Source organism: Zootoca vivipara, chromosome 5 (assembly GCF_963506605.1).
Source record: "Zootoca vivipara chromosome 5, rZooViv1.1, whole genome shotgun sequence".
Lineage (NCBI taxonomy): Eukaryota > Metazoa > Chordata > Lepidosauria > Squamata > Lacertidae > Zootoca > Zootoca vivipara.
This window is the reverse complement of record NC_083280.1, coordinates 30,057,878-30,081,865: the sequence shown is the minus strand read 5'-3', so window position 1 is coordinate 30,081,865 and position 23,988 is coordinate 30,057,878. Positions and strand designations below refer to the sequence as shown.

The 23,988-nt window shown below is 41.3% G+C and overlaps 1 protein-coding gene across 3 annotated transcripts in view; it reads right to left on the bottom strand.

Annotated features, from left to right (window-relative positions):
• Positions 1 to 23,862, bottom strand: part of CUL3 (cullin 3) — a 53,832-nt gene extending 29,970 nt beyond the window's left edge. Inside the window, exons 1-2 of one of the 3 annotated variants that reach the window (XM_035132752.2) lie at positions 23,487 to 23,862; positions 1,204 to 1,401 (exon numbers count right to left, since the gene is read on the bottom strand). In XM_035132752.2, the coding sequence (XP_034988643.1) occupies positions 1,204 to 1,401; positions 23,487 to 23,552 (264 nt within the window). In that variant the 5' untranslated portion in view covers positions 23,553 to 23,862. Of the gene's footprint in view, positions 1 to 1,203; positions 1,402 to 12,529; positions 14,459 to 23,486 lie in introns of those variants that run through there. The other 2 variants (XM_035132753.2, XM_035132754.2) reach the window with 2 other exon arrangements.
• Between the last annotated feature and the right edge of the window lie 126 nt (positions 23,863 to 23,988).

Below are 23,988 nucleotides of genomic sequence, written 5' to 3'. Positions count from 1 at the left end.
GGGGGAGGGTGCCTACAGCATTTTGTGGTTCTGTCTCTATTTTGCTCTTTTAGAAGTCATTTTTTGATTCCAAATGTGCCCTAGGTCCCCAAAGGAAAGAGTTCTCTGCTTTATTCCATCACCAACCATGAAGCGTTAGCCAACATCTGTGAAAGATGAAAGGTTTCACTAAACCAGGGTTTCTCAAACTTGGGTCTCCAGTTGTTTGTTGGGCTACAACTCCCATCATCTCTGACCACTGGACCTGCTAGCCAGGAATGAAGAAGTATGTGGTCTTGAGCAAGTCAATCATCCAGTTCAAATGTAAAACTAAACAAGGTTTCAGAGCCTGAGCTGCTGCACTAATTGTGTTTTGAATGAATCACTGTTTCTTGTATTCAGAAATTACAAAAAATATGTTGAAAGTTGTGGCACCTTTACACTATTTGCATATGCATGTGAAGTGAAAGGGGAGTGCCTAGCCGCTGGCTCACACTGCTCACCTTCATGACAACAAGCCACGGCAATAGTTCCATTCAAACAATATGCCAAACCAGGTTTGGTGTTGCAAGTCTTGGGCTCAAGCATTCATCCTCCCTTTTCCCGTTGCTCCATGTGAAGAACAAAATTAGAAGCTTTCATTTCTGGTTTGCAATAAACAATCATTCATCATTTTATACAAATTTGGAAAACCAGAGTTTGCCCACAGACCAGGATCAAATCCCGACTTGTTTGTGGGAAAACTACATTTTTCTGGGTTTGAATGAAATCTGATTTCATTCAGATGAAACACCAAAATGATTTGACATTATAAAAACAAGTGGCCTCTGTTCTGATTCCCATACTTCTTCCTCCATGCACAAGAAATTAGAAGCTTCTGTTTTCTGGCGAATAATAATTTTTAGTCTCAGTCTCACCTGTTAAATTAGTATGGCTTACTTTAAGAATAACATAGCTGTGAATGTAAAAACAAGAAAGACTGAAGGAACATTCTACAAATTAAAGGTGTATAGTTTTTACTAGTAAGTTTTTACTAGTAACAGTTTCACTGTGTGTGAAGAGAACGTCAGCATTTGCTAACATGCGGAAAACAATAATAAGGTAACCAGAATATTGTGTATAATTCTCTAAGGACGGCCATATGCCTAAAGTAGAAATGAGTTTCTTCTATAACCTTAGCCATTTGCTTCCAATTTGCATATGGAGTTGATTGCATGTAGATACCTTGTTTATGAGATGCTCAGTAACCACTTCTCGTAGTCCAGTGTATAGTTTCTCGCCGTGTTTATGTAATACCATAGTATATGCATTCCTATAGAGTTCCTCAAAGCTGAGACCACTGTTGTTCTTACGCTGAATCTCTTGAATTGCGTTTTTCAGAAGATCCCAAATGCTGTTTACATATTTTTCATCCATAGTCATCTGTAAAGGCAAAGAAAAACAGTAATTCAGAAACTACTCTGATTAGGAAGTTTCAAAATTATTTCCCTTTCAAAACTGTTGCACATTCATAACCCCCAATATATGTGATTAGCAGAAGATCTGTTCCAAGCTGACAGGTGAGTCAAGCCTGATACCAGATACATGACTAATTTTCCAGCACTTTGTATTAACATATCTTCACACTGCACAAAAATCTCCTGCAATGATTTTGCAAAGTTTTTTGCAGATAAAGTCGCTCAGATTCGGGAAGAGGTAGACTCTACTGTGGGAGCAGGGCTGGGGCGAGGGAGTGCTAGAGTCCTGTCTAGTCAAATTGTGTGGGATCAATTTCAATCTGTTACCTCTGAGGATGTAGACAAGCTGCTTGGACGAGTGAAACCAACCACCTGTCTCCTTGATCCTTGCCCATCATGGCTTATAAAAGCTAGCCGGGAAGGGCTGGGTGATGGACTTTGCAGGGTGGTGAATGCTTCTCTTTGTGATGGAACCTTCCCACACCCGCTGAAAGAGGCGGTTATTAAACCGCTTCTTAAAAAAACATCTTTAGATGCAGCCAATATGGCCAATTATCACCCAGTCTCAAATCTTCCATTCTTGGGCAAGGTGATTGAGCGAGTGGTTGCTGAACAACTCCAGGCACGCCTGGAAGAAGCTGATCATTTGGATCCCTTCCAGTCGGGATTCAGGCTTCATCATGGGACTGAAACTTGGTCGCACTGGTTGATGATCTCCAGTGGGCTAGGGACAAAGGTGAGAGCTGTTTCCTAGTTCTGCTGGATCTCTCAGCGGCTTTTGACACCATCAACCATAAGATCCTTCTGGACTGTGTAGAGGGGTTGGGAGCTGGGGGCACTGTCATACAGTGGTTCTGCTCCTTCCTCCTGGGCCGTGTTCAGAAAGTGGTGGTGGGGGATGAGTGCTCAGACCCCTGGGCTCTCACTTGTGGGGTGCCTCAGGGTTCTGTCCTCTCCCCCATGCTTTTTAACATCTATATGCAGCCGTTGGGAGAGATCATCAGGGGGTTTGGGCTGGGTGTTCATCAGTATGCGGATGATACCCAGCTCTACCTCTCTTTCAAATCAGAACCAGAGAAGGTCCTGTGTGTGTGTCTGGAGACAGTTGGAGGTTGGATGGCGGCTAACAGATTGAGGTTGAATCCTGACAAGACAGAAGTACTGTTTGTGGGGGGACAGGAGGCAGGCAGGTGTGGGGGACTCCCTGGTCCTGAATGGGGTAACTGTGCCCCTGAAGGACCAGGTGCGCAGCCTGGGAGTCATTTTGGACTCACAGCTGTCCATGGAGGCACAGGTTAATTTTGTATCCAGGGCAGCTGTTTATCAGCTCCATCTGGTATGCAGGCTGAGACCCTACCTGCCTGGCAGACTGTCTCGCCAGAGTGGTGCATGCTCTAGTTATCTCTCGCTTGGACTACTGCAATGCACTCTATGTGGGGCTACCTTTGAAGGTGACCCGGAAACGACAACTAATCCAGAATGCAGCAGCTAGACTGGTGACTGGGAGTGGCCGTCAAGACAATATTACACCGGTCCTGAAACACCAACATTGGCTCCCAGTACATTTCTGAGCACAAATCAAAGTGTTGGTGCTGACCTTTAAAGCCCTAAATGGCTTTGGCCCAATATACCTGAAGAAGCGTCTTCACCTCCATCATTCAGCCCGGACCCGGAGGTCCAGTGCCGAGGGCCTTTTGGCGGTTCCCTTAATGCAAGGTGAGGTTACAGGGAACCAGGCAGAGGGCCTTCTCGGTAGTGGCACCCACCCTGTGGAATGCCCTCCCACCAGATGTTAAAAAGAAAAATAACTACCAGACTTCTAGAGGACATCTGAAGGCAGCCCTGTTTAGGGAGGTTTTTAATGTTTAATCAATTATTTTATTTTATTTTTCTGTTGGAAGCCACCCAGAATGGCTGGGGAAACCCAGACAGATGGGCGAGGTATAAATAATAAATTATTATTATTATTATTATTATTATTATTATCATCATCATCATCATCATCATCTGTAAGATATCAGACATTTCTTCTTTGCAACACACATCACTGATTCACACATTTTATTATCACTTGATGACTGCTGTTGTCTTGCAAACATAAGTAAGCCAGCACAAAAACAGAACTTTTATATCACTTCAAATACAGTGGACCCTCCGGATATGAACTTGAACTTAATTCGTTCCGGGGGGTCCGTTCACCCCCCCAAAAAAACATAAATAGAGGCGCGCTTCTGTACACACGTGTGGCACAATTGAGCGCTCCTGCACATGTGCGCGAGGCGAAACCCGGAAGTATACAGTTCCAGGTTTGTCGTGGCTGTAACCCGAGGATTCCATATCCAGAGGGATACGTAAGTAGAAGTACGACTGTACAACCTTTTCCAGAGGAATCAGTTCACAAATTCAGCTACAAACTACCAATCACTGAGTAATTATGATGCCAAAGTAACCATCTCAGTTTCACTAGACTATAGGATCTCACCGGAAATATATTTAAGTATCACTGCAATTTTCCCTCCCCCACACTATCATGCATATTACTGTACCAGTGAGCCTTGCACTGCTGGTGCTATCAGGTGTTTAGCTTACTGTGAATTACCAGTCCAATGTGTAACAAAAGCTACTGATCTGAGTCATTGCTGAATCATTTGTTTTTTGCTTACCGAAACATGCCTCTGGCAATATAAATGTCTCAAATACACTTAAAGGGAAGCTAAATGTTTTTATACTTTCACATTATCAACTACTCTATTTATCTGGGACACAACCTTGGCTGAAAAGTAGGGTAACAAAGTAAGAAAAGCAAGACATATTAGATAATTTACACATGCAAAATTAGTAACGTAGTAAACCTTGTTATACCTTGATAAAGGTATAACTCTGGACAAATCAAAATAAAAAAATTCCTTCAGTAGCACCTTAAAGACCAACTAAGTTTTTATTTTGGTATGAGCTTTCGTGTGCATGCACACTTCTTCAGATACACATGCACACGAAAGCTCATACCAAAATAAAAACTTAGTTGGTCTTTAAGGTGCTACTGAAGGAATTTTTTTATTTTGCTTCGACTCAGACCAACACGGCTACCTACCTGTAATCTGGACAAATCATTAATGTAATCCTTTACAAATGCTTTAGTAAGTGAAATTAATAGGAGGGATTTTTATTTACGTATGAAATCCAATTGTTTAATGATAAATCATAGATTAAAGCAAAAATCCTCAGCCACCTCAGTTAACAGAGTCATCATTCATACTCCAGTAATACATAAATATGTTAATAATAAGCATAACCAGCTACAATGACTTCCAGGTATAGCTTGATGTTTTTAGGAAATCCTTCACTGCTGATTTAGGCATATTTCCAATTATTTCAATAATACACAATTCTCATAACATTACTCTTCAAAACTATATTGAAATGGCTGTCTCATCACTATACTATCAAGTAGCCTAATAGTTCAATCTCCAAAATGATTCTAAATCACTGATCATTTTGCAATACTAATGCTATTCTCAATTATGTGTTAGGACTGCAAAGTTGGCAAAAAAAATTAAAACATGAACAATGCAGGTTATAATAATTTTTTTTAAAAGTTTATCCGTTGGGAGAGAGAACCATCTCTCATCTTACTAAGCCAATATATAATCAAGCTTTCTGCCCAAGCAGCAACTGAACCAAGAAGTCCCTAGTTAACCACAAATCACAATTTCATACAAATAGGAAGCTATCATTTTCAGTTTCAGAAGCAGCCAAAAGTCTAACTTGAACCAATGAACCCAGTACACACAATCAAACCCTGGCTTTAATAAGCCATAAGATGTAAGAGATTCATACACCTACTCATAACCTTGCTGCTCTTCCATGTGCAAAACCGGTGAAAGAACGGAGCAGTTATGTGCAAACTGGGAACTATGTACGTAGTAGCTTTCCAAAAAGGCAAAAATCAAAAGGCAATGCATTAAGACAGGTTTTGATCATGTTTTAGGATTCTGGCTTGTCCTAAAACTGATAACCATGGTGCCCAGTTTATGCAAAACAGAAAACTATAGAAACTTCTGCATTGCATTCAGGTGTGCTGAAAAGGGAGGAACAAATGGACTGTTTGAACCGGCTTGTTTGTATCTCACCTTATAAAGCAGTAACACCATCATTTGAACTGGGCCACTGCATCACTTCTGAACAGATTTGAGTCCCTTCACTTTTTAAATTATTTGTTCAGTATCTCCAATTCAAGGAAGTCAAGATAAAATGATAACAAAATCAAAATTGTACAGTGAAATGAATACAAATACTTTTATGCAACCAATGTATCTTGACAAAACAAACAGCAGAGATATAGTAGCTATCAAATTTCTAAAGGGCTATCACATAGAAGATGGAGCAAGCTTGTTTTCTCCTGCTCCAGAGGGAAGGACACGAGCCAATGGCTCTAATTACAAGAAATTAGATTCTGTTAACTTTCTCATGATAAGAGCAGTTTGACAGCGGAACGGATGTGGTGGACTCTCTCTCATTGGAGGTGTTTAAGCAGAGGTTGGATGGCCATCTGCTATTGATGCTTTAGCTGAGATTCCTGCATAGCAGGGGGTTCAACTAGATGACCCATGGAGTCCCTTCCAACTCTACAGTTCTAGGATTCTATGAATAGCTAAAGAAGCACATCATACTAGCTTCCAAACGTGTCAGAATAAAATTATTTTCACTGATTGGCTAAAAGTACACAATGAAGGATCGAAGCTGGTCTCTGTCAGGAATTGGCTCCAGAATTGCAATACCACTACAGAAGAGGCCCTATCCTATCTATCCACAGTTCAACTTCTGGAAGATATGAGGGCCCAACAGAATTTTACTGGCTAATCTTAACAGACAGGAAAGTTATAATCAAAAAGCATTCCCTACAGCAGTGTTTCCCAACCTTGTGCCTCCAGCTGTTTTCGGACTACAATTCCCATCATTCCTGACCACTGGTCTTGCTAGCTAGGGATGATGGGAGTTGTAGTCCCAAAACATCTGGAGGCACAAGGTTGGGAAACACTGCCCTACAGTACACTAAATTTGAACTTAGAAATTTGGGAGAAACTCTATACTACACTTTCCCCCCCATCCACTTAAAAGCATTTTAAGGCAGAAAGATGCAACCTCAATTTGAAGGAAATTCCATCTAGTGAAAGACTGCCTGCTCTATCTCATATTGGACACATTACCTGTTGCATTTCCACCAATTAATTTGAACCCGTTTCCATTCTAGTTTTGTATAATGATCAGAGCCAAATAGAAACTACTTCAGAATTCAGCAGTGGCAAACATGTTTATCCAAAAATATATGCCAAGGAAATGGCTTGGGTCAATATTTAACTAGTCAACTCAAAGACCGTTTTGACCGGTCAAATGTTTAACTTACAAATTCCCATTTGTATACAGCTGTTTTGAATCAGACAATATGATATAGCAGAAAGGGACGACGGGTGCTTGTATTAAGTGGGACCAAAACTGCATAGCAATAAGCTACTCACTGTTAAAACATGCAGATAGGAAAAGCTTTCATGACATTGTTTTTCCAGGAACCACCATTCCTTTTACAAAACAAATGTTTTGAAGTCCAAAGAAAGCAGCAAGACTGCCCTGAAGTAGTATTTAAGCAGGTATGATAGAACTTCCAGTTACAAATTTCCTGGCTACTAATGCTGTGTTGGATGAATTGGGGAGGATGAAAAAAGACGCAGAGGCTTACTCCACTTACAAGTGGAGCTAGTGATCAATTTGACAGAAACACTTGTATATTATGACTAAGTCTACACTTTCTGTATTTTTATTATATTATTTTATTATTTCTGCTTATATGTAAAAAAGAAAATACCACCTCTAGCTCAAACAAGGTACAAACACTATGCTACAGATGATGATAGATAGATGATAGATAGACAGATAGATATCTTATCTAAGTGAAGAAACCAAATATTTTTAATCTTAATGTGCTAAATGAGTCATACTGTTTGTTGTAAAAATCAAAACCCTGCACACGATAGCTTGGGTTCTGACACAATGCTAAGTTTCATACTACAGTAATGTGCTTGGTTAAAGGTAGGTAGCCGTGTTGGTCTGCCGTAGTCGAAACAAAATAAAAAAATTCCTTCCAATGGCACCTTAGAGACCAACTAAGTTTGTTATTGGTATGAGATTTTGTGTGCATGCACACTTCTTCAGATACACTGAAACAGAAGTCCATGTGCTTGGGTGAGCCATGAGTGCATGCATTATTCTCCCGTTTCCTCACCTGGAGCAACTAAAAGGAGAATGGAAGCAACTGCTTCTGTTTTCACCTAACCAACCACAATTTGTCTAGGTCAGTACTGGAATGAACTGTGGCTAATTTAAATCATAGTTTATCTGTGCAGAAAGACTTAAAATAATAGATCCTGGCTTGGATTGTAGCTCCCTATTCAGACATAACAAACCATGGTTAGTTGAAACAGAAACAAATGCTTCTTATAACCTCTGCATGACCATGCCAGAGGAAGAGAAATGAGGGATAGCAACCACATGGATGTAACATAAAATTATTATTTTATTATAAATCAATGAGTTCAGCTACCATATATTAAAGTGATCAGAGCCTCTTTAGTTGTTGTTGGCATCCATCTGTCTTGAGAGACAGCAGTGCGCCTCCGGGGGTGAAGTCAAGTGTTAACCCTAGAATAAGGTTACCAGACGTCCCTGTTTCCCGGAGACAGTTCCCGGATTTACAAATCAGTCCCTGATAAAATCCATCTATTTAGTAGGAAGTTGAAATGTGTCCCAGGATTCATTGAAAAAAAATCTGGTAACCGTACCCTAGAAAGCTGGATTATGGCAAAAATTTGACATTACCACACAGACTAAGAAAATAGGCTTTTTAACCAGAGATGGGCATGAATCAGGCTGTGTGCATGCACATTTTCCGATACAGAGTATAAATAAAACAAATGTTGAACAGACATTATTTTCTGCTATGTATATGAGCACATGCTATATTTGTGAAAGCCCAAGAAAAAACAGAAAAATTAAAGAGGAAAGCCTGAACCCCTGAAACCTTTGGGGGTAGGTTCCCAAAAGAATTAATTTCTTTTGGCTTGTAAAATATTTTGCTTTAAAATAATGAACAAAATGTTTAAGACAAGGCATTCATACTTCACTAATCTAAAATTATTTCTAAAACCGTATAACAAAAAGTTTTATGTACAGAATTAGATCATCACAATTCCTGTACACTGGAGGACAAGCAAGTCCTGCGTAGTATACTGAGAGTATAATTTTCAAATGCAAGAGCAAGGTGCATTCCAATTCTTGAAGGGCAATGCCATTGTCACAAGGAAAGAAAGGAGTCAATGCATTATTTGATTGTGCTTTCCTCTTGTTGGCATAGCTGGTGGATCTGTTTCTGTCGTCTTCACTATGTCTCAAAGGAGTGGGAGAAAGTACAGAGCAACATAATTTTGTTGCCATCAAGTTCATATTGTTGCAAAACTGTCAGATCCAAGAGTCAAAGGTAGAAATGTAAATGATATAGCACTGCTTCTGCATTTGACTGGATTACAAAACAGGCTGCAGATTTACGGATAGGTACTTTCAAATGTTGCAAAGCACAGAACATCTTCAGGTATTTGGCCAAGGAATGCACTCTGGGATTCTGCCAAACATATCCCACATGTAACATGGTGGCAAGGCCTTTTGCACAATACAGCCTCTGACTTCTCTTGTTTCTCACCTACATCAGATTCCTCCATCTTCCACAGCATGTTGAAGAAAATGGTCTATGTTTGGATAAACATTAAATCGAGAAATAAACTGACATGTGCAAGGATAAAAGCTTGTTTCAATCTGAGATAACCTTCAGTCTTTAGAAGTCCATGATAAATAGGAAGACAACTATGAAGAACAGAAAGTGATAGCAATAGCACAGAGACTAACTAAATATCATGATGTATTTACTGAGTTTTGTTCCCTTTCTCCTCTTTTTCTCAGTCCTGTTTATATAAACAAATGCCTTATGGCTGCTTAATAATGAGAGTCATAATAATTTTCCAAAAATAATAGTTTATTTTACTATAATGCAAATAGTTTGTTTTTATTGTTTTTTGCCTGCTTCTCATAAAGCAGAAAAACCAAAGAGATGCTAGGTTTCAACAGCTTGTAGCTCCATTTGTATCAAATACTTTTAAAAACAAATTTGTAACTATTGTCCCATAAACTGAACTTTCAATATACAAAAACTGATAACTTGCTAGAGAGGTTAAAAGCAACAAAAAGGGCTTTTATGAGTATGTCCGTAGCAAAAGGAAGAACAAGGAAACAGTGGGATCACTTAGAGGAGAAGATGGTGAAATACGAGCAGGGGGCAGAGAAAGGGCAGAACTCCTCAATGCCTTCTTTGCCTCAGTCTTCTCCAAAAAAGAAAACAATGCCCGACCTGAAGAATATGGAGCAGATGATTCAGCAGGGGAAACACAGCCCAGAATAAGGAAGGAGGTAGTACAAGAATACTTGGCTAGTTTAGATGTACTGTATTCAAGTCTCCAGGGCCAGATGAACTACATCCAAGAGTATTAAAAGAACTGGCGGAATAATCTTTGAAAATTCCTGGAGAACAGGTGAAGTTCCAGCAGACTGGAGGAGGGCAAATGTTGTTCCTATTTTCAAAAAGGGGAAATGAGAGGACCAAAACAATTACCGCCCAGTCAGCCTGACATCAATACCAGGAAAGATTCTAGAGCAGATCATTAAGCAAACGGTCTGTGAGCAGCTAGAAAGAAACGCTGTGATCACTAAAAGTCAGCATGGGTTTCTGAAAAATAAGTCATGTCAGACTAATCTGATCTCATTTTTTTTTGACAGAATTACAAGCCTGGTAGATGAAGGGAATGCTGTGGATGTAGCATATCTTGATTTCAGCAAGGCCTTTGACAAGGTGCCCCATGATATTCTTGTAAAGCTGGTAAAATGTGGGCTAGACAATGCTACCATTCAGTGGATTTGAAACTGGCTGACTGACCGATCCCAAAGGGTGCTCATCAATGGCTCCTCCTCATCCTGGAGAGTAGTGACTAGTGGGGTGCCACAGGGTTCTGTCTTGGGCCCAGTCTTATTCAACATCTTTATCAATGACTTGGATGATGGGCTTGAGGGCATCCTGAGCAAGTTTGCAGACAACACCAAATTGGGAGGGGTGGCTAATATCCCAGAGGACAGGATAACACTTCTAAATGACCTTAACAGATTAGACAACTGGACCAAAGCAAACAAGATGAATTTTAACAAGGAGAAATGTAAGGTACTACACTTGGGCAAAAAAAATGAAAGGCACAAATACAGGATGGGAGACACCTGGCTTGAGAGCAGTACATGTGAAAAGGATTTAGGAGTCTTGGTAGACCACAAACTTGACATGAGTCAACAGTGTGATGCAGCAGCTAAAAAAGCCAATGCAATTCTGGCCTGCATCAATAGGAGTATAGCATCTAGATCAGGCATCCCCAAACTGCGGCCCTCCAGATGTTTTGGCCTACAACTCCCATGATTCCTAGCTAAGAGGACCAGTTGTCAGGGATGATGGGAATTGTAGTCCAAAACATCTGGAGGGCCGAAGTCTGGGGATGTCTGATCTAGATCAAGGGAAGTAATAGTACCACTGTATTCTGCTCTGGTCAGACCTCACCTGGAGTACTGTGTCCAGTTCTGGGCACTACAGTTCAAGAAGGATACTGACAAGCTGGAACGTGTCCAGAAGAGGGCAACCAAAATGGTCAAAGGCCTGGAAACGATGCCTTATGAGGAACGGCTTAGGGAGCTGGGTATGTTTAGCCTGGAGAAGAGAAGGTTAAGGGGTGATATGATAGCCATGTTCAAATATATAAAATGATGTCATATAGAGGAGGGAGAAAGGTTGTTTTCTGCTGCTCCAGAGAAGCGGACACGAAGCAATGGATTCAAACTACAAGAAAGAAGATTCCACCTGAACATTAGGAAGAACTTCCTGATAGTAAGAGCTGTTCGGCAGTGGGATTTGCTACCAAGGAGTGTGGTGGAGTCTCCTTCTTTGGAGGTCTTTAAGCAGAGGCTTGACAGGCATATGTCAAGAATGCTTTGATGGTGTTTCCTGCTTGGCAGGGGGTTGGACTAGATGGCCCTTGTGGTCTCTTCCAACTCTATGATTCTAGGGTGTATCAAGTTACACATAACACATTTTATGTTGCTAAAATAAGAAGCAACCTCCAAAATGTGAAGAGTGCTTTAAGAGAGAGAGAGAGAATTGCATTTTTAAAAAAGATTCTGAAAATATCATTTCCCTAAACTTTTACTGCTGTAGCACATGCACTCACCGCCCGCTACATGTCAAGTCAGTTCACATTTCACCATTCTCACCTCTTCTAAAATCACCAGCATTGACCAATGTAAACAGAAATGGTAACATTACAGGCAATCAGTCTAAAGTTTCTCCTTTTATCAGTACTCAACATTGATTTTATCATCTGCTTCAATAAAGCATTTCTGAATAAAACGAGGCTGGTACTTAGTTAAAATTATAACTGAAAGTATGCCACTTTCAATGAGTTGGGAAACATGCACCCTGGTTGTCTAACCAACACTTTCAAAAATCCCTATGGTAGGTAATTATATCAGACACATTTATAAAAAAAGTATTAGCCAAAGCACTACTGTATAAGGTATGGTCATTCACTTATGTTAAGCTTTATCAACATCACTATAGAAAGCCAGTATATTCCTGGCCAAATAATAGGGGTATCAAACCCTGGAAAAGATGGATTTTAAGTTTTATTTTCCCCATAGCCATGCATTACCTTCAGAAGCCCAGCAGCTACGTACAGGACATCCTAACACCACCACTGCTGAAATACATGCAAGTAACTTGTAGAAACTGTACTACCACAAAAACGAAGTTCAGAGGCCTCTGAATCAATTGGCAACACATCACACCAGTGGACAGGTCATGGAACACTTCTGCAAAATTCTGTTTAGCTTTGTAGGCAATATGCAATACCTCACATTGACTACAAGTTTCTTTCTCAAGTAAAGGATTTGTAATACGCTGTTACCTCTGAAGTGTTTTCTTTATAAAGCTTTTCTAAGAATCCTTTGAAAGGATTATTTTCAAGTATTTTAAATAGTTTTACAAAAACTGCCTTCATTAAACATTTATTCACCACACACACAAACACCAACTCAATGTTCTAATGTGGTTACCAAGGGGCACAAGAATAGTCTGTGATGTCATTAGAATGTTGAGCTATCTCTTAAAGAAATTCAAAGATTTCTTGCAACCAGATTCCGCCACAAGGTTTCTCCATCCTCCACCAGCACCACCCAAGTTCAGTGCAGACAATATTATTTTCGGTGATGTACATGGAAGATTCAGGTACGCCGACTGAGCCACAAAACACTGCAAATGGTGTAACTGCTTAGAAATGCAAGTGTCTACCATTTATACTGTCTTTCTTCAAAATTTCCTCACTGTAAAATGAAAGAACATATACATAAGCTTGCATCCAGGACTGTGCACATCCTCTTCCTGTACACCCAAAAATCAGCTCTGGAGGCTTCTTCAGCCCTCTGGATCAAATTTTGAGGGTTCATGGGGGCACTGCAGGGAAAAGAACAATAAAGGTCCATTGTGGAAATACAAATCTGCTGCACTAGTGGAACAGCAGTGTTTGAAACGACCCTATATGTTTATTTCAATGAGAATTATGTATGTTATCCTTATCAATATTTTAGATGTTGCTTTAACACTGCAATTTTACACATACCTCTCAGAAGTAAGTACCAGTAAGTTCAGTGGGGCTTAATCCCAGATGAGTAAAGGCCTACAGTCAAACTAATCGTTTTACCATTTGTTTAGCAATATTTAATCTTAATCAATGTATTCAAAGAAGCTCAGAACCCCAAAGACATTTCTGACACTTTAAAAAGGAGTCTATAAATAAGAGACTTCAATACTTGGCAAATAAGAAAGAGGAAGGGAGCACACAAGCTTCCATCCGAAACTTAGCATATATTGGCAACTTTCTTAAATGTCTGAGCATTTCAGTGCTTGTATTTAGAGGAAATCTCTAACAAATCTTGAAGTGAAGACACACTACTATTATAAAAATCAAAGTGTCACCATCAACCAAATGTTTTAGCTTATAGTGTATGTGAAAACTTTATATGGCATTGTAAGGATATTAAAAAAATCAAAACTCCAAGAGAACAGATTCAGCATGTTGAAGAGGAACCTATATCAGTAGGACATGCTTTGCATGCAGAAGAACCCAGATTCAATCCCTGATGCCTTCAGTTAAAAGGGATCTTATAGCAGGCTAACAAGAAAGTCCTCTAGCTGAGATCCCAAAGAGCTAGTTTTGAACCCGCAGATACATCCACTAACAGAAGAGGGGGAGATGATTTTCACCAGTTCCCACCTCTCACCCCAATACACCTTGCATGCTGCTCTGAAGGGTTCCTCAGCTCTCTAAAGCTGATTCAGCTGGCTGCAGACAGGAATCAGGAAAAAAATATCACCTATTCTCTCCACTGAATCAAAAGTGCCCAACTGGCTCTGGAGACATGCTCTTCAGCAGCACCTTGCTCAACAACTGCTCCTGAATCAAACTATCACATGAGACCACATTCCAAACTTTGCTGTTTTCCTCTAGTCCAGGGTTTCCCAAACTTGGGTCTCCAGCTATTTTTGGACTACTGTTTACATCATCCCTGACCACTAATCCTACTAGCTCAGTTGTAGTTGTAGTCCAAAAACAGCTGGAGAACCAAGTTTGGAAAATCCAGCTCTGGTCTATTAAACCAGTTGGTTACCCAAGAAGGAAACTAGTGTAGTATATCTTAGGTTAGTATGCAAATTTCTTCATCAATAATGCCACGCTGACAAGTAATATTCCATATTCTCATGAGAACTTACAAGTTTATGTGTTTCATCACTTTTCAAGCACAGACACTAAACCAAGTTTTTTTTGTTTTTAAGACATTAGTACTATCTGTGTGGGTGGCGCTGTGGGTTAAACCACAGAGCCTTGTCGATCAGAAGGTTGGTGGTTCGAATCCCCGCAACGGGGTGAGCTCCCGTTGCTCGGTCCCAGCTCCTGCCAACCTAACAGTTCAAAAGCACATCAAAGTGCAAGTAGATAAATAGCGGGAAGGTAAATGGCGTTTCCATGTGCTGCTCTGGTTCGCCAGAAGCAGCTTTGTCATGCTGGCCACATGACCTGGAAGCTGTACGCCGGCTCCCTCGGCCAATAACGCGAGATGAGCGCCGCAACCCTAGAGTCGGTCACGACTGGACCTAATGGTCAGGGGTCCCTTTACCTTTTTAACCATTTGCTCTTTAGTCTCCTATGAATGTACCACTGTCCCATGAATTCTAGAGTCCAATACTGATTAACTAATGTAATCAGACTGTCATCATTTGAATGACTGTAGATTATCCAAGAATTCTTAAACACACTTTCCTGTTACCCTGACAATGATTTTTGGCCTTGCCTTCATTGGTGTTCTATATCTAAGCAAGGCTCCATTCTCTGTAAATATCAAGTACCTCAATCTCCATAAATTCTGTCATTTTTCCTGTTGAAGGTAACTGTCAATTCAATATGCTTTGAGTTTCTTCAGATCAGATATACTTATAAAACCTTACTGTGGTTTTTCATTAGTTATTAGTTACATTCTGGAGCCAGTCCAGACATTACATTTTTCATGAAGAGGAAAGCTGCAAATTATCACCAATTATCAGCTCTTGCATGTTGCTGCTGTAACATGCAGTATGACTAATCATATGGTTTTCTGGTATGAAGTCTTTCCATACCACTGCCAACACCTGCTATTATTAGGAACAGGTGGAGCTCATGTAGAAACTCTTTTTTAAATGTGAAAAAAATCATATGATAGCCACTGCTACATGTTGTGGTGGAGCATGGAGAAACTGTCAAGTGTGATAAAGGTAACACATAAGCCAGAAGCTGTGCATCTGTTTCTCTCCTGTGTTAATATGTTCATATTAAATAAATATATTTATACCTTTTCAAAACTAAACTCCATTTTAAAATTTCTCTTTCTTTTCCAACTGCTTAATAAACTCTGAATTTGTCAAAAAAACATCGCTTCTCGGCCTTTTGGCTAATATCAAGTGCAACATTGTATTTACTGTTCACCGTGTTCTTACAGTAAAAACAGATGTAATATTTGGATTTTGCTGTAAATTGTTTGAACACACATTTACTGCTGTAAAAGCACATTTCTCTTCATGGCAGTAAATATGCATTTCAACGAGTTCCATCATACTTATGTTTGTCTTCACTATTAGAATTCCAAATTATGAGGATCATAAGACTCTCAAGGTGTCATTCTTCAATTTTTGTGTTCTTCATTGTTCCGTTATTCTTCATTAAATTTAGGATTCAGGACTTTAAATTTAGGAATCTTTAAAATAAGTTTGATAACTTCAGCACCTACATTCTAGCTTTATACTTCCAAATATAGCCCCCTAAGTTATCAAAAACTCATAGCAAGAAGAAATATTTCAAGGAAGCAAAGTTTGCATTTTGGCTTTGCATAGAGACTACTATTGGCTTTTCTAAATAAAAGTAATACATGTGAAGTATTTTCTTGCTTCCCACCACAGAAATGGATATAAACCAAACACTAAGATACAAATAAAGTACATGTACTTCTATAACAGGAATCAGGAAGTGTGTGTTTGGGTATAGATCTCTGGACACGCAGATGAGCAAAGTTATACTTGTTAAGACTTCTTCAACCCCAAAGCCATAATTTCATTATCAATGTTTTAGGTTTATTGATAACTGAGTAATAATGGTAATGAAAATGAATTTTATATATTTACATTTGAGGCTTGCCAAGGGTCCACAATTCCAATTACCATGATGAGTTCTTGTAAGCACAATGCAACATACACAAACCCCTTGAGTTTAAACTCTCTTGAGTTTAAAGCTGGGGATGTGGGGAGGGGAGAAGTTATCTCTACATCTGTGTTATACCAGAGGCCCTCCAAAAAACAATGCAATTGAAAGGACAATCCCCTATTCGGCTCCAACTCCAAGCCCAAGAGGAGGGCTAGAACTTGTGCTTATTAGATTGTGCAAGGGGCCTGAAGTGGGAACAATTCTTTCCTCCACTGTGGCAAGTTTGAAAATGGAAAGGGCAGCAGATATTTTTTCTGGTCCTCAGGGTACAGTGCAATGTCAAGGATTACACCTCCACACATGTGACCTACTAAGGTAAACTAGGATTTGTGGGCTCCTGTTAAGGGCCACACAAGACATGGCAGGAAGAAAAAAAAATCTTTACATCCATTGCCTTAATGTATGGTGATAAGAATCTACATTTTCCAGCAAAAAGTTTATAGCTGAGAGCAGCTGAACTCTACCTCCTCCCATACCTTACATCCTGAACCCTGCATCCCTTCAGGCTCTTTTCTCCAAACAGCAAGTGTGGAGGAAGCTCAATTTCTGGCATCCACACTTTGCGGGGGTAAAAAGTAGACCTTCTTGTGAATGGGGCAGGTATGCAAACAAACATACTTGGCTGCTTCACCACATATAGCTTAGCACAATTTTATAGTCTCAATTATAACAAATGGGAAAAGTTCTTGAAAAACAGACAACTCTGAAATAAAATAAGTGATTTTTTTAGTATGGAGATTTTTGAAAGCAGCTGAAAGCACCTTTTGTCAACCCTTATTACAGATGCATTATCTAATTGGACAAAATGCCAGACTGAGCACAGGATTGAGTGTTATAGTGACAATATGCTTCAAACAGAACTCTATTTTTAAGACCCTCCTATTCTCTCAACAGCAATTTGCTTTAACAGATTTTAATCTTGTATTTTTCGATTGTTGTAATGCACCCTGAGACAGCATAAAAATAATTGCAATAAAAATACCCTCCTACTGCACACTGAAGTCTTGCCCCCACCACCATAACAAGCAAGTAAAAGAAAAGGCCTGTGATTAGTTTGTAACTAGTTCAACCTTAAATGTGATTGGGATGTGTGCAAAGTTCCAGAATCTATCAGCACTTCTAAAATCCTGCCAACAAACACACCAGCCAGAACAGAAGGGGGGGGTGGACTTACCTCTCCTTTTGATCTGTGTGTGTTAAATAGTTACACCAATACCAGACATACAGGATCCAATTTAGGGCCTTTCGAATGAATGAAAGAACCTTGGATCCAAGGCTGCCTATGTCCTGGCCCAGAAACTCCCATTTTGAGGCCTAATGCCTGCTACCACTGGGAGAAAGACCGCCAGTGGTAGATCTAAGTATATGAAGGCATAGCAGGGTCCCTCAATGGCAGATTACAGTGGTACCTCGACTTACGAAAACGATCTATTCTGCAGCCGTCTTCAGAAGTCGAAGTCTTCGGAAGTCGAAGCGCCCGTTATGCGCATGTGTGAAGTGCGATTTTGCGCTTCTGCGCATTCGCGGGCCGCGCACGGCAAAAAGACTTCCAGGGTTGTCAACTTCGGAAGTCGAGTCGTTCGGATGTCAAGGTATGACTGTATGTGTCTCTGCTGGTGAAGCGCTTCCCTACTGGAGAGCCACTGCTATTTCTTTCCAACTCCCTCCAGCCAGATGTGGGGTTCAGAATTGCAAGGCTGCATGACTTACCAAACTGGGAAACTCAACAAACACTTGCTGAAATTTCACTTAGATGAATTGGCCACCACCTCTATCAAACAGAAAACGCATCATTATTCAAACTGAAAATGTGAAACAACTACAAATGTATCTCCTAAAGTAGGCTATTGGGTACCTCACAAAGAAAGAGGCTGAAAGGGATTAGGCAGTGAACAATGGGCTCAAAAACAGAATTGTCACCTTCTAGTAGGACTGCTGCATAAAAAGTGTTTACACCAATCTGCAATATTTTGCAGTGTCCTTGTTCACAAAATATTTAAGTAAGACACAAAGTCTTCAACTTAAACAATATACCTATATCTATTGCTGTCTGACTTGGCCACTCCCTATAGCAGGAATCACCAACTTTTTTGGACCAGAGGACAACTTTTGAATTTTGAAAGAGTGATGAGGGTTCTCATTACAAATCAACTGCTGGGGTGAGGTTGTGGTAGAACACAAAATGGCTGCCACGGGGAGCATGGCATAACACACAATAGGAGATCACCACCCATGACATCCTTATGTTTACTATGGGAAGCAATCTATGTCCTGCTGGTCCTTACTGTGGAGATTACACAATATTAACTTTTTACAAACAGACTGATGCTGTCTCTGTCCAATAGCAACAGGAAGCATTCCTCAGCACCAGGAAAAAAAATACAAGGTGGCCACCTCACACTGACTCCCATTTCACAGAGTCTGAGGCATCTGCCCTAGAGCACTGGTACAATCCCTGCCCTACAGGGAAAAGTTACCACTGTCACTAAAGTCGCTGCCTGAGGTGGGTGCAGAAGGAAAGCTTGTAGAAAAGCACCATGTAAGGAGTCTATGCAGAGGCAGGCAAGGGGTAAACAAACAAGTATGGCTAGGTTTAATCATCACCTAGGGCAGTGTTTCCCAACCAGGGGTCACATGGCCCCCTGGGGGGCCAGGATAGTCCAAGGGGCCCACAGGTGAAAATCGTGTAACAGAGGCTAGGGCACAGAGGAATGTGAGAAGTGAAAGGGGGAGATCTTTTTTAAAAGAGAAAGAAAAAAGTTCTGATCGGCTGGCTATCTGCTTGGCCAATCACAAGCGGGTAAGGGGTCGGGCCCACCAGGACCTAGAGCTCCTTTTTGCCATGTATGTGCTCTTGGATAAATCCTGGATTGTTTCCGGCGAAAGGGGGCGATCACTGAGGCTCCAATTTTGACCAGTAGAGCCCGCAATCCAAAATCCCCAGGTCAGGTAAGTGTGGTGGTGGTGTGGCAATGAGTGAGCCAGAGCTGCTTGTTGCTGCTGCCAGTGCTGGGCCTGGTGACAGCCTGGGCCTGACTCTGCAAGATGCAGTGTGCAATCCACTCCAGTGCCTAGCCAAGTGGAGTCATCTGGTGCTGCTGACTTGCATCTAGTAAATAACTAAGTGTCTACTCAGAAGAAAGTTGCATTGAATTCAGTGGGCCTTATTCCCAGGTAAAGGTGTGGAGGGGATAGTGTTTTATCTAGGCAGCCAGGACTACTCCAGATGACAAGATCTTTTAAAATTCTCCTATACAAAACTCCCTGCACGCCTTTTGGACTTTATCTGTAGGTTTTCTCCTCTGTCAAATAGTTGAGGTCAAATAAGTGGATCTTCCTCAGGAGGTTCTGCACTCTCCTTCCTTGGAGGTTTCTAAGCAGAGGTTGGATGGTCATCTGTAATGGATGCTTTAGCTGAGTTTCCTACATTGCATGGTGTTGTACGAGAAAGATGACCCTTGCGGCCCCTTCCAGCTCCATGATTCTAGGTTTTTCTGCTTCAACAATATTTCACTATCCTATCATTTTATGTAATTGTATTTTGTATAAATAATAAAGATTATAAATAAAACATGTTCTATTTACAAACAAAACATTTAAATAGCTACCTTTCTACCAGTAGGATGAGGGGGCATGGGAGTAGCCAGGATTTTGTTGGGGGGCAGGCTTTTTTGGGGGGGGGCAGAACATCATATTTAGGTTGATTTTTACTTACTGGAGGAGGCAACTGCCCCCTGCCCCCATTGGCTACACCCATGGGGGGCCACAGGAAGGAAACAAGGTCAGAAGAGGGCCATGGTCATAAAAAGGGTGGGAAACTAAGCTAGGACACCATGGACTTCTAAGATCACTCTTGGTAGAAGCACAGTTGGATGTTGCCCCAACCATTTCCTAAACTTTCTGAGACTGCATTGCTTTGCTATAGGGAATGGAGAGGTTTTCAGAATCTGTCCAAATTTCTGTTGGAGCAAAAGAACTTTTATTTATTACATCTATATCCTGCTTTACTTCATTTGACATTTAACAGACATTAAGATCACATAACAGGCACTGAATTAAAAAGCAGATATTGTGATCAATATAATGACCTGTTCAATTACTATACTGAACTTAGGTCAGTTGATCCCTTAACTCCCAAAGAAAAATATGCTTTCTCTCAGCGTGTTCCCCTATGAATGATAAAGTCGGTTAGAAAGCACTTTATAGGTCATTAAGTGTAACCCATCAGATTTTATTAGGGGTCTCTCACAGGGTTGTATGCTGTTCGTGCACAAGTAGAACAGAAGGCTAGAAGGCCTTCTGGAGCGGATTTGGGGAGCAGGTTGGGGGGTGTTATTTGAGGGAAAGGAAGGTTAAGGCACAAATGCAAGTCTACTTACGTAACAATTAATTCTGTCCACAAAATTTTACAACCCACTAGCACAAATTCAAAACTTTCATGGACTAAGTAAGGCTGTCTCAGCATGTGATCAATACTACATTGTACATACTTTATGTATAAACTAGTGTAGATCGTGGTTAATTATCCCCATAATTCACCTTTGAATTGTGGGCATCTATCTTTTTGTCATTCCTCTTGATTTTCTAATGCTGCTTTTTTGCTGAATAAGTTGCACCATGCTTGGTACCCATGTACTTAAGATCTTTGCTTCCATCGGTAGCTCAGTGACAACTTCTTGCCTACTGACAGCTTTCAGTCAAATTACTTAGACGCAACCCTTCCCCACGATATTCTAAGGAGCTGAGTTAAAAATATGCTCCCCATCCCCATCCCCAAAAATGAAAAGGTATGCCTCAAGGGAAAAATGTTGTTTTTGCTTTGTTTTGCTGCTGCTGGAAGTTGAATGGTAAAGAATGGCAGTTTATATATACAGTGGTACCTCAGTTTACGAACTTAATTCATTCCAGAAGTCTGTTCTTAAACCAAAGTGTTCTTCAACCAAGGTGTGCTTTCCCATAGAAGTGGGGGGCTCAATTTACAAATGGAACACATTCAACAGGAAGCAGAACATGTTCGGCTACTTTCAGGTTTGCAGCGTTCTTAATCCAAGTTGTTCATAAACTAAGCTGTTCTTAAACCAAGGTACCACTGTATATAAACCTGTCTAGAAATAAGCTCCAGCTGGTGGATTGGACTCAGTTCCAGATCAGTCTGATCCAAGGTAGGATGCAACTGCAGCACTACCATAATACATACATACATACATGCACGCACAAACACAAATATATAGTAAGGGGGAAAATACAAAGAAACTGGGTCCCCAAATACATCTTTGAGTTAAAGGCCAGTTCCAGGTCCAAAAATGTTGAAGACTATTGTTAGCTTGCTTTAACAATGGTTATTTTAATTATCTTCAGCTCATGATGTCTATGTACCCTCCCCACTAAGTAGGCATTAAATATAGCTATTTTAAAATGTATTTCTAAAATGAGCCACAATTATGACAACTGCTAACAAAAACCACTTTTACAGGGAAAACAATGTTCTATTTTGTGTGAGAAGGCTGTGTGAACATTCTTCACCCACTAATAATTTATAGGCTCATCTGCAAGAAAGGAAAATGAACACTGTTTACCCTGACTGCAAACTTTGTTTCTCTCAATCTGTTCAACTTCCATATACAACCAAGTGTTTGATGCATAAATCTCATTATCCAAATTTAAAAGGCTTCAAGAAACACTTGTAATATATGTTTTACTTAGAGAATAATTGTAAAACACTGTAAGCAACTGTCCTTGTTGATTATCATGATAGCATCTCCCACTGCTATTCAGGCAGCCAAAACCAACTTTAAGACATTTCAAAATTAACTTGACTAACATGTTGTACTTCCAATAGCTCCTAAGAACACAGCACTTTATTTAAAACACAGATCTCTTTATCTTCAGAATCTATTACATTATCATTCAGGGAGTCAATCTTAGCTGAAAAACAGGGTAAATATATAATAAGCAAGTTTTGTTGCTCTTTGTCATAGTTGATTTTCCTAATCTTATGATGCTGACTTGGAAGAAAACACTAATAGTTTCAATTGGCCTTCTGAGTAAATAGGATTGGGCAGTAATAACTTAAAAGATATAAATACAAATTTAATTTTGAGAATGGAACTGCAGGTTGATCAAATGCTGACAGTGACAGTTGTTAGTTCATTCACATAAACAGGTAGAGCCAGTTTCTTTGTGTAAGGCAACAATTATTTGCCACTAGTTTCCTGACTCAAACGCAACAAGAACTTTTGCTGAAGTCTAAAAAACATACAATGAAACATCTCATTTTAAGCATGTATGTATGTGTATAAACACTCCAGTACTTTGGCAATCAGCAAGTCAGATATCCTAAAAAACAACAACTTTACATGTTACAAAAAAACTCAGGCCTTGATCTTGGGTGTCCATTGGCTTTCAATCTTCAGTTGAATCAACTATCAGTCAGGAAAGATATTAGGTAATTTACGGTACAAATCACCTCGAAAATGCTCCCTCCCCATATGACAACCCCACAGAGGGGGGGGGGGGATGTCATAAAAACTGTCGTCTCCGGTGTCAAAATCCTTACAATATTCAGCTTCATTTATTGATACTGCGAGACAAAAAAACACACACACACAAGTTTGAAGTTGATACAGAACAAGTATGACGCTGGACTCTTCGGGCGTGTGTGTGTGTGTGTTAGGATCTTCACGCAATTTATTGTCATTATTATTTAAATAACAGGCGTTGTACTAGGCAGGCCATTGTCAAGGGCCCGAGGGAAAAGCCGAGATCTCCCTAGAGCCCCTTTGCTGGGGCGAGGGGAGGGGGGGCGCCGGGACCTCTAACCTGCCTCTCCCTTTCCTGGGACGGGAACTTGGGCTCCCTGCCCGCTGACAGCCTCTCCTGAGGGGCTCCCCGGAGGGCCTCCCCTCAGTGCCCGCGGCCCGCTCCCTCCGCCGCCCCACAGACGCCCCTGTGACAAGCCAGGTCGGGCGACGAAGAGACGGGGCTCCCTTGCACGCAAGGCCGCGGCCGGCGGCTCGTTTCGTCGCCAGGCCCCGGTCCCGGCCCGGCGCCGCGACGTCCCTCTCGCTCCCTCACTCACCGGGAAGGCTCGGATCCGCATCTTGGTGTCCTTCCGGCTGCCGGTCCCCTTGCTCAGGTTCGACATCTTCGGGCCCGGCGGGAGCGGAGCCCCCCTTTCCTGAGGGGCGGGGAGAGGGAAACGGGACCGGGGAGAAGCCCCCCTCAGGCGGCGGCGACCTTCACTCCGAGGGCGGACGGAGAGGCGAGGTTGAGGCGAGGCAGGCCCAAGTGGCCGTCTATACGCGGCAGCGGCGGCTCCCTCAGCCTCCTGCGCCTCCTCCTCCTTCTCCGCCGCGATGGCGGCCAAACATCGCTCAGTGCGCAGGGCCGAACAGGCCCCCCCTCTCCTCACGCAGAGACACAGACAGATCCGGCGGGGGCGGCGGCGGCGCGAGAGAGAGAGAGGAGGGGAGGGAGGAGGAAAGGGGAGGAGCGCAGCTGGCGGGGAGGAGGGAGGAAGGGGGAGCAGAGTGGGGCCGCCAAGTCTCGCGAGAGCTCCAAACGGCTCCCGCGATAATAGG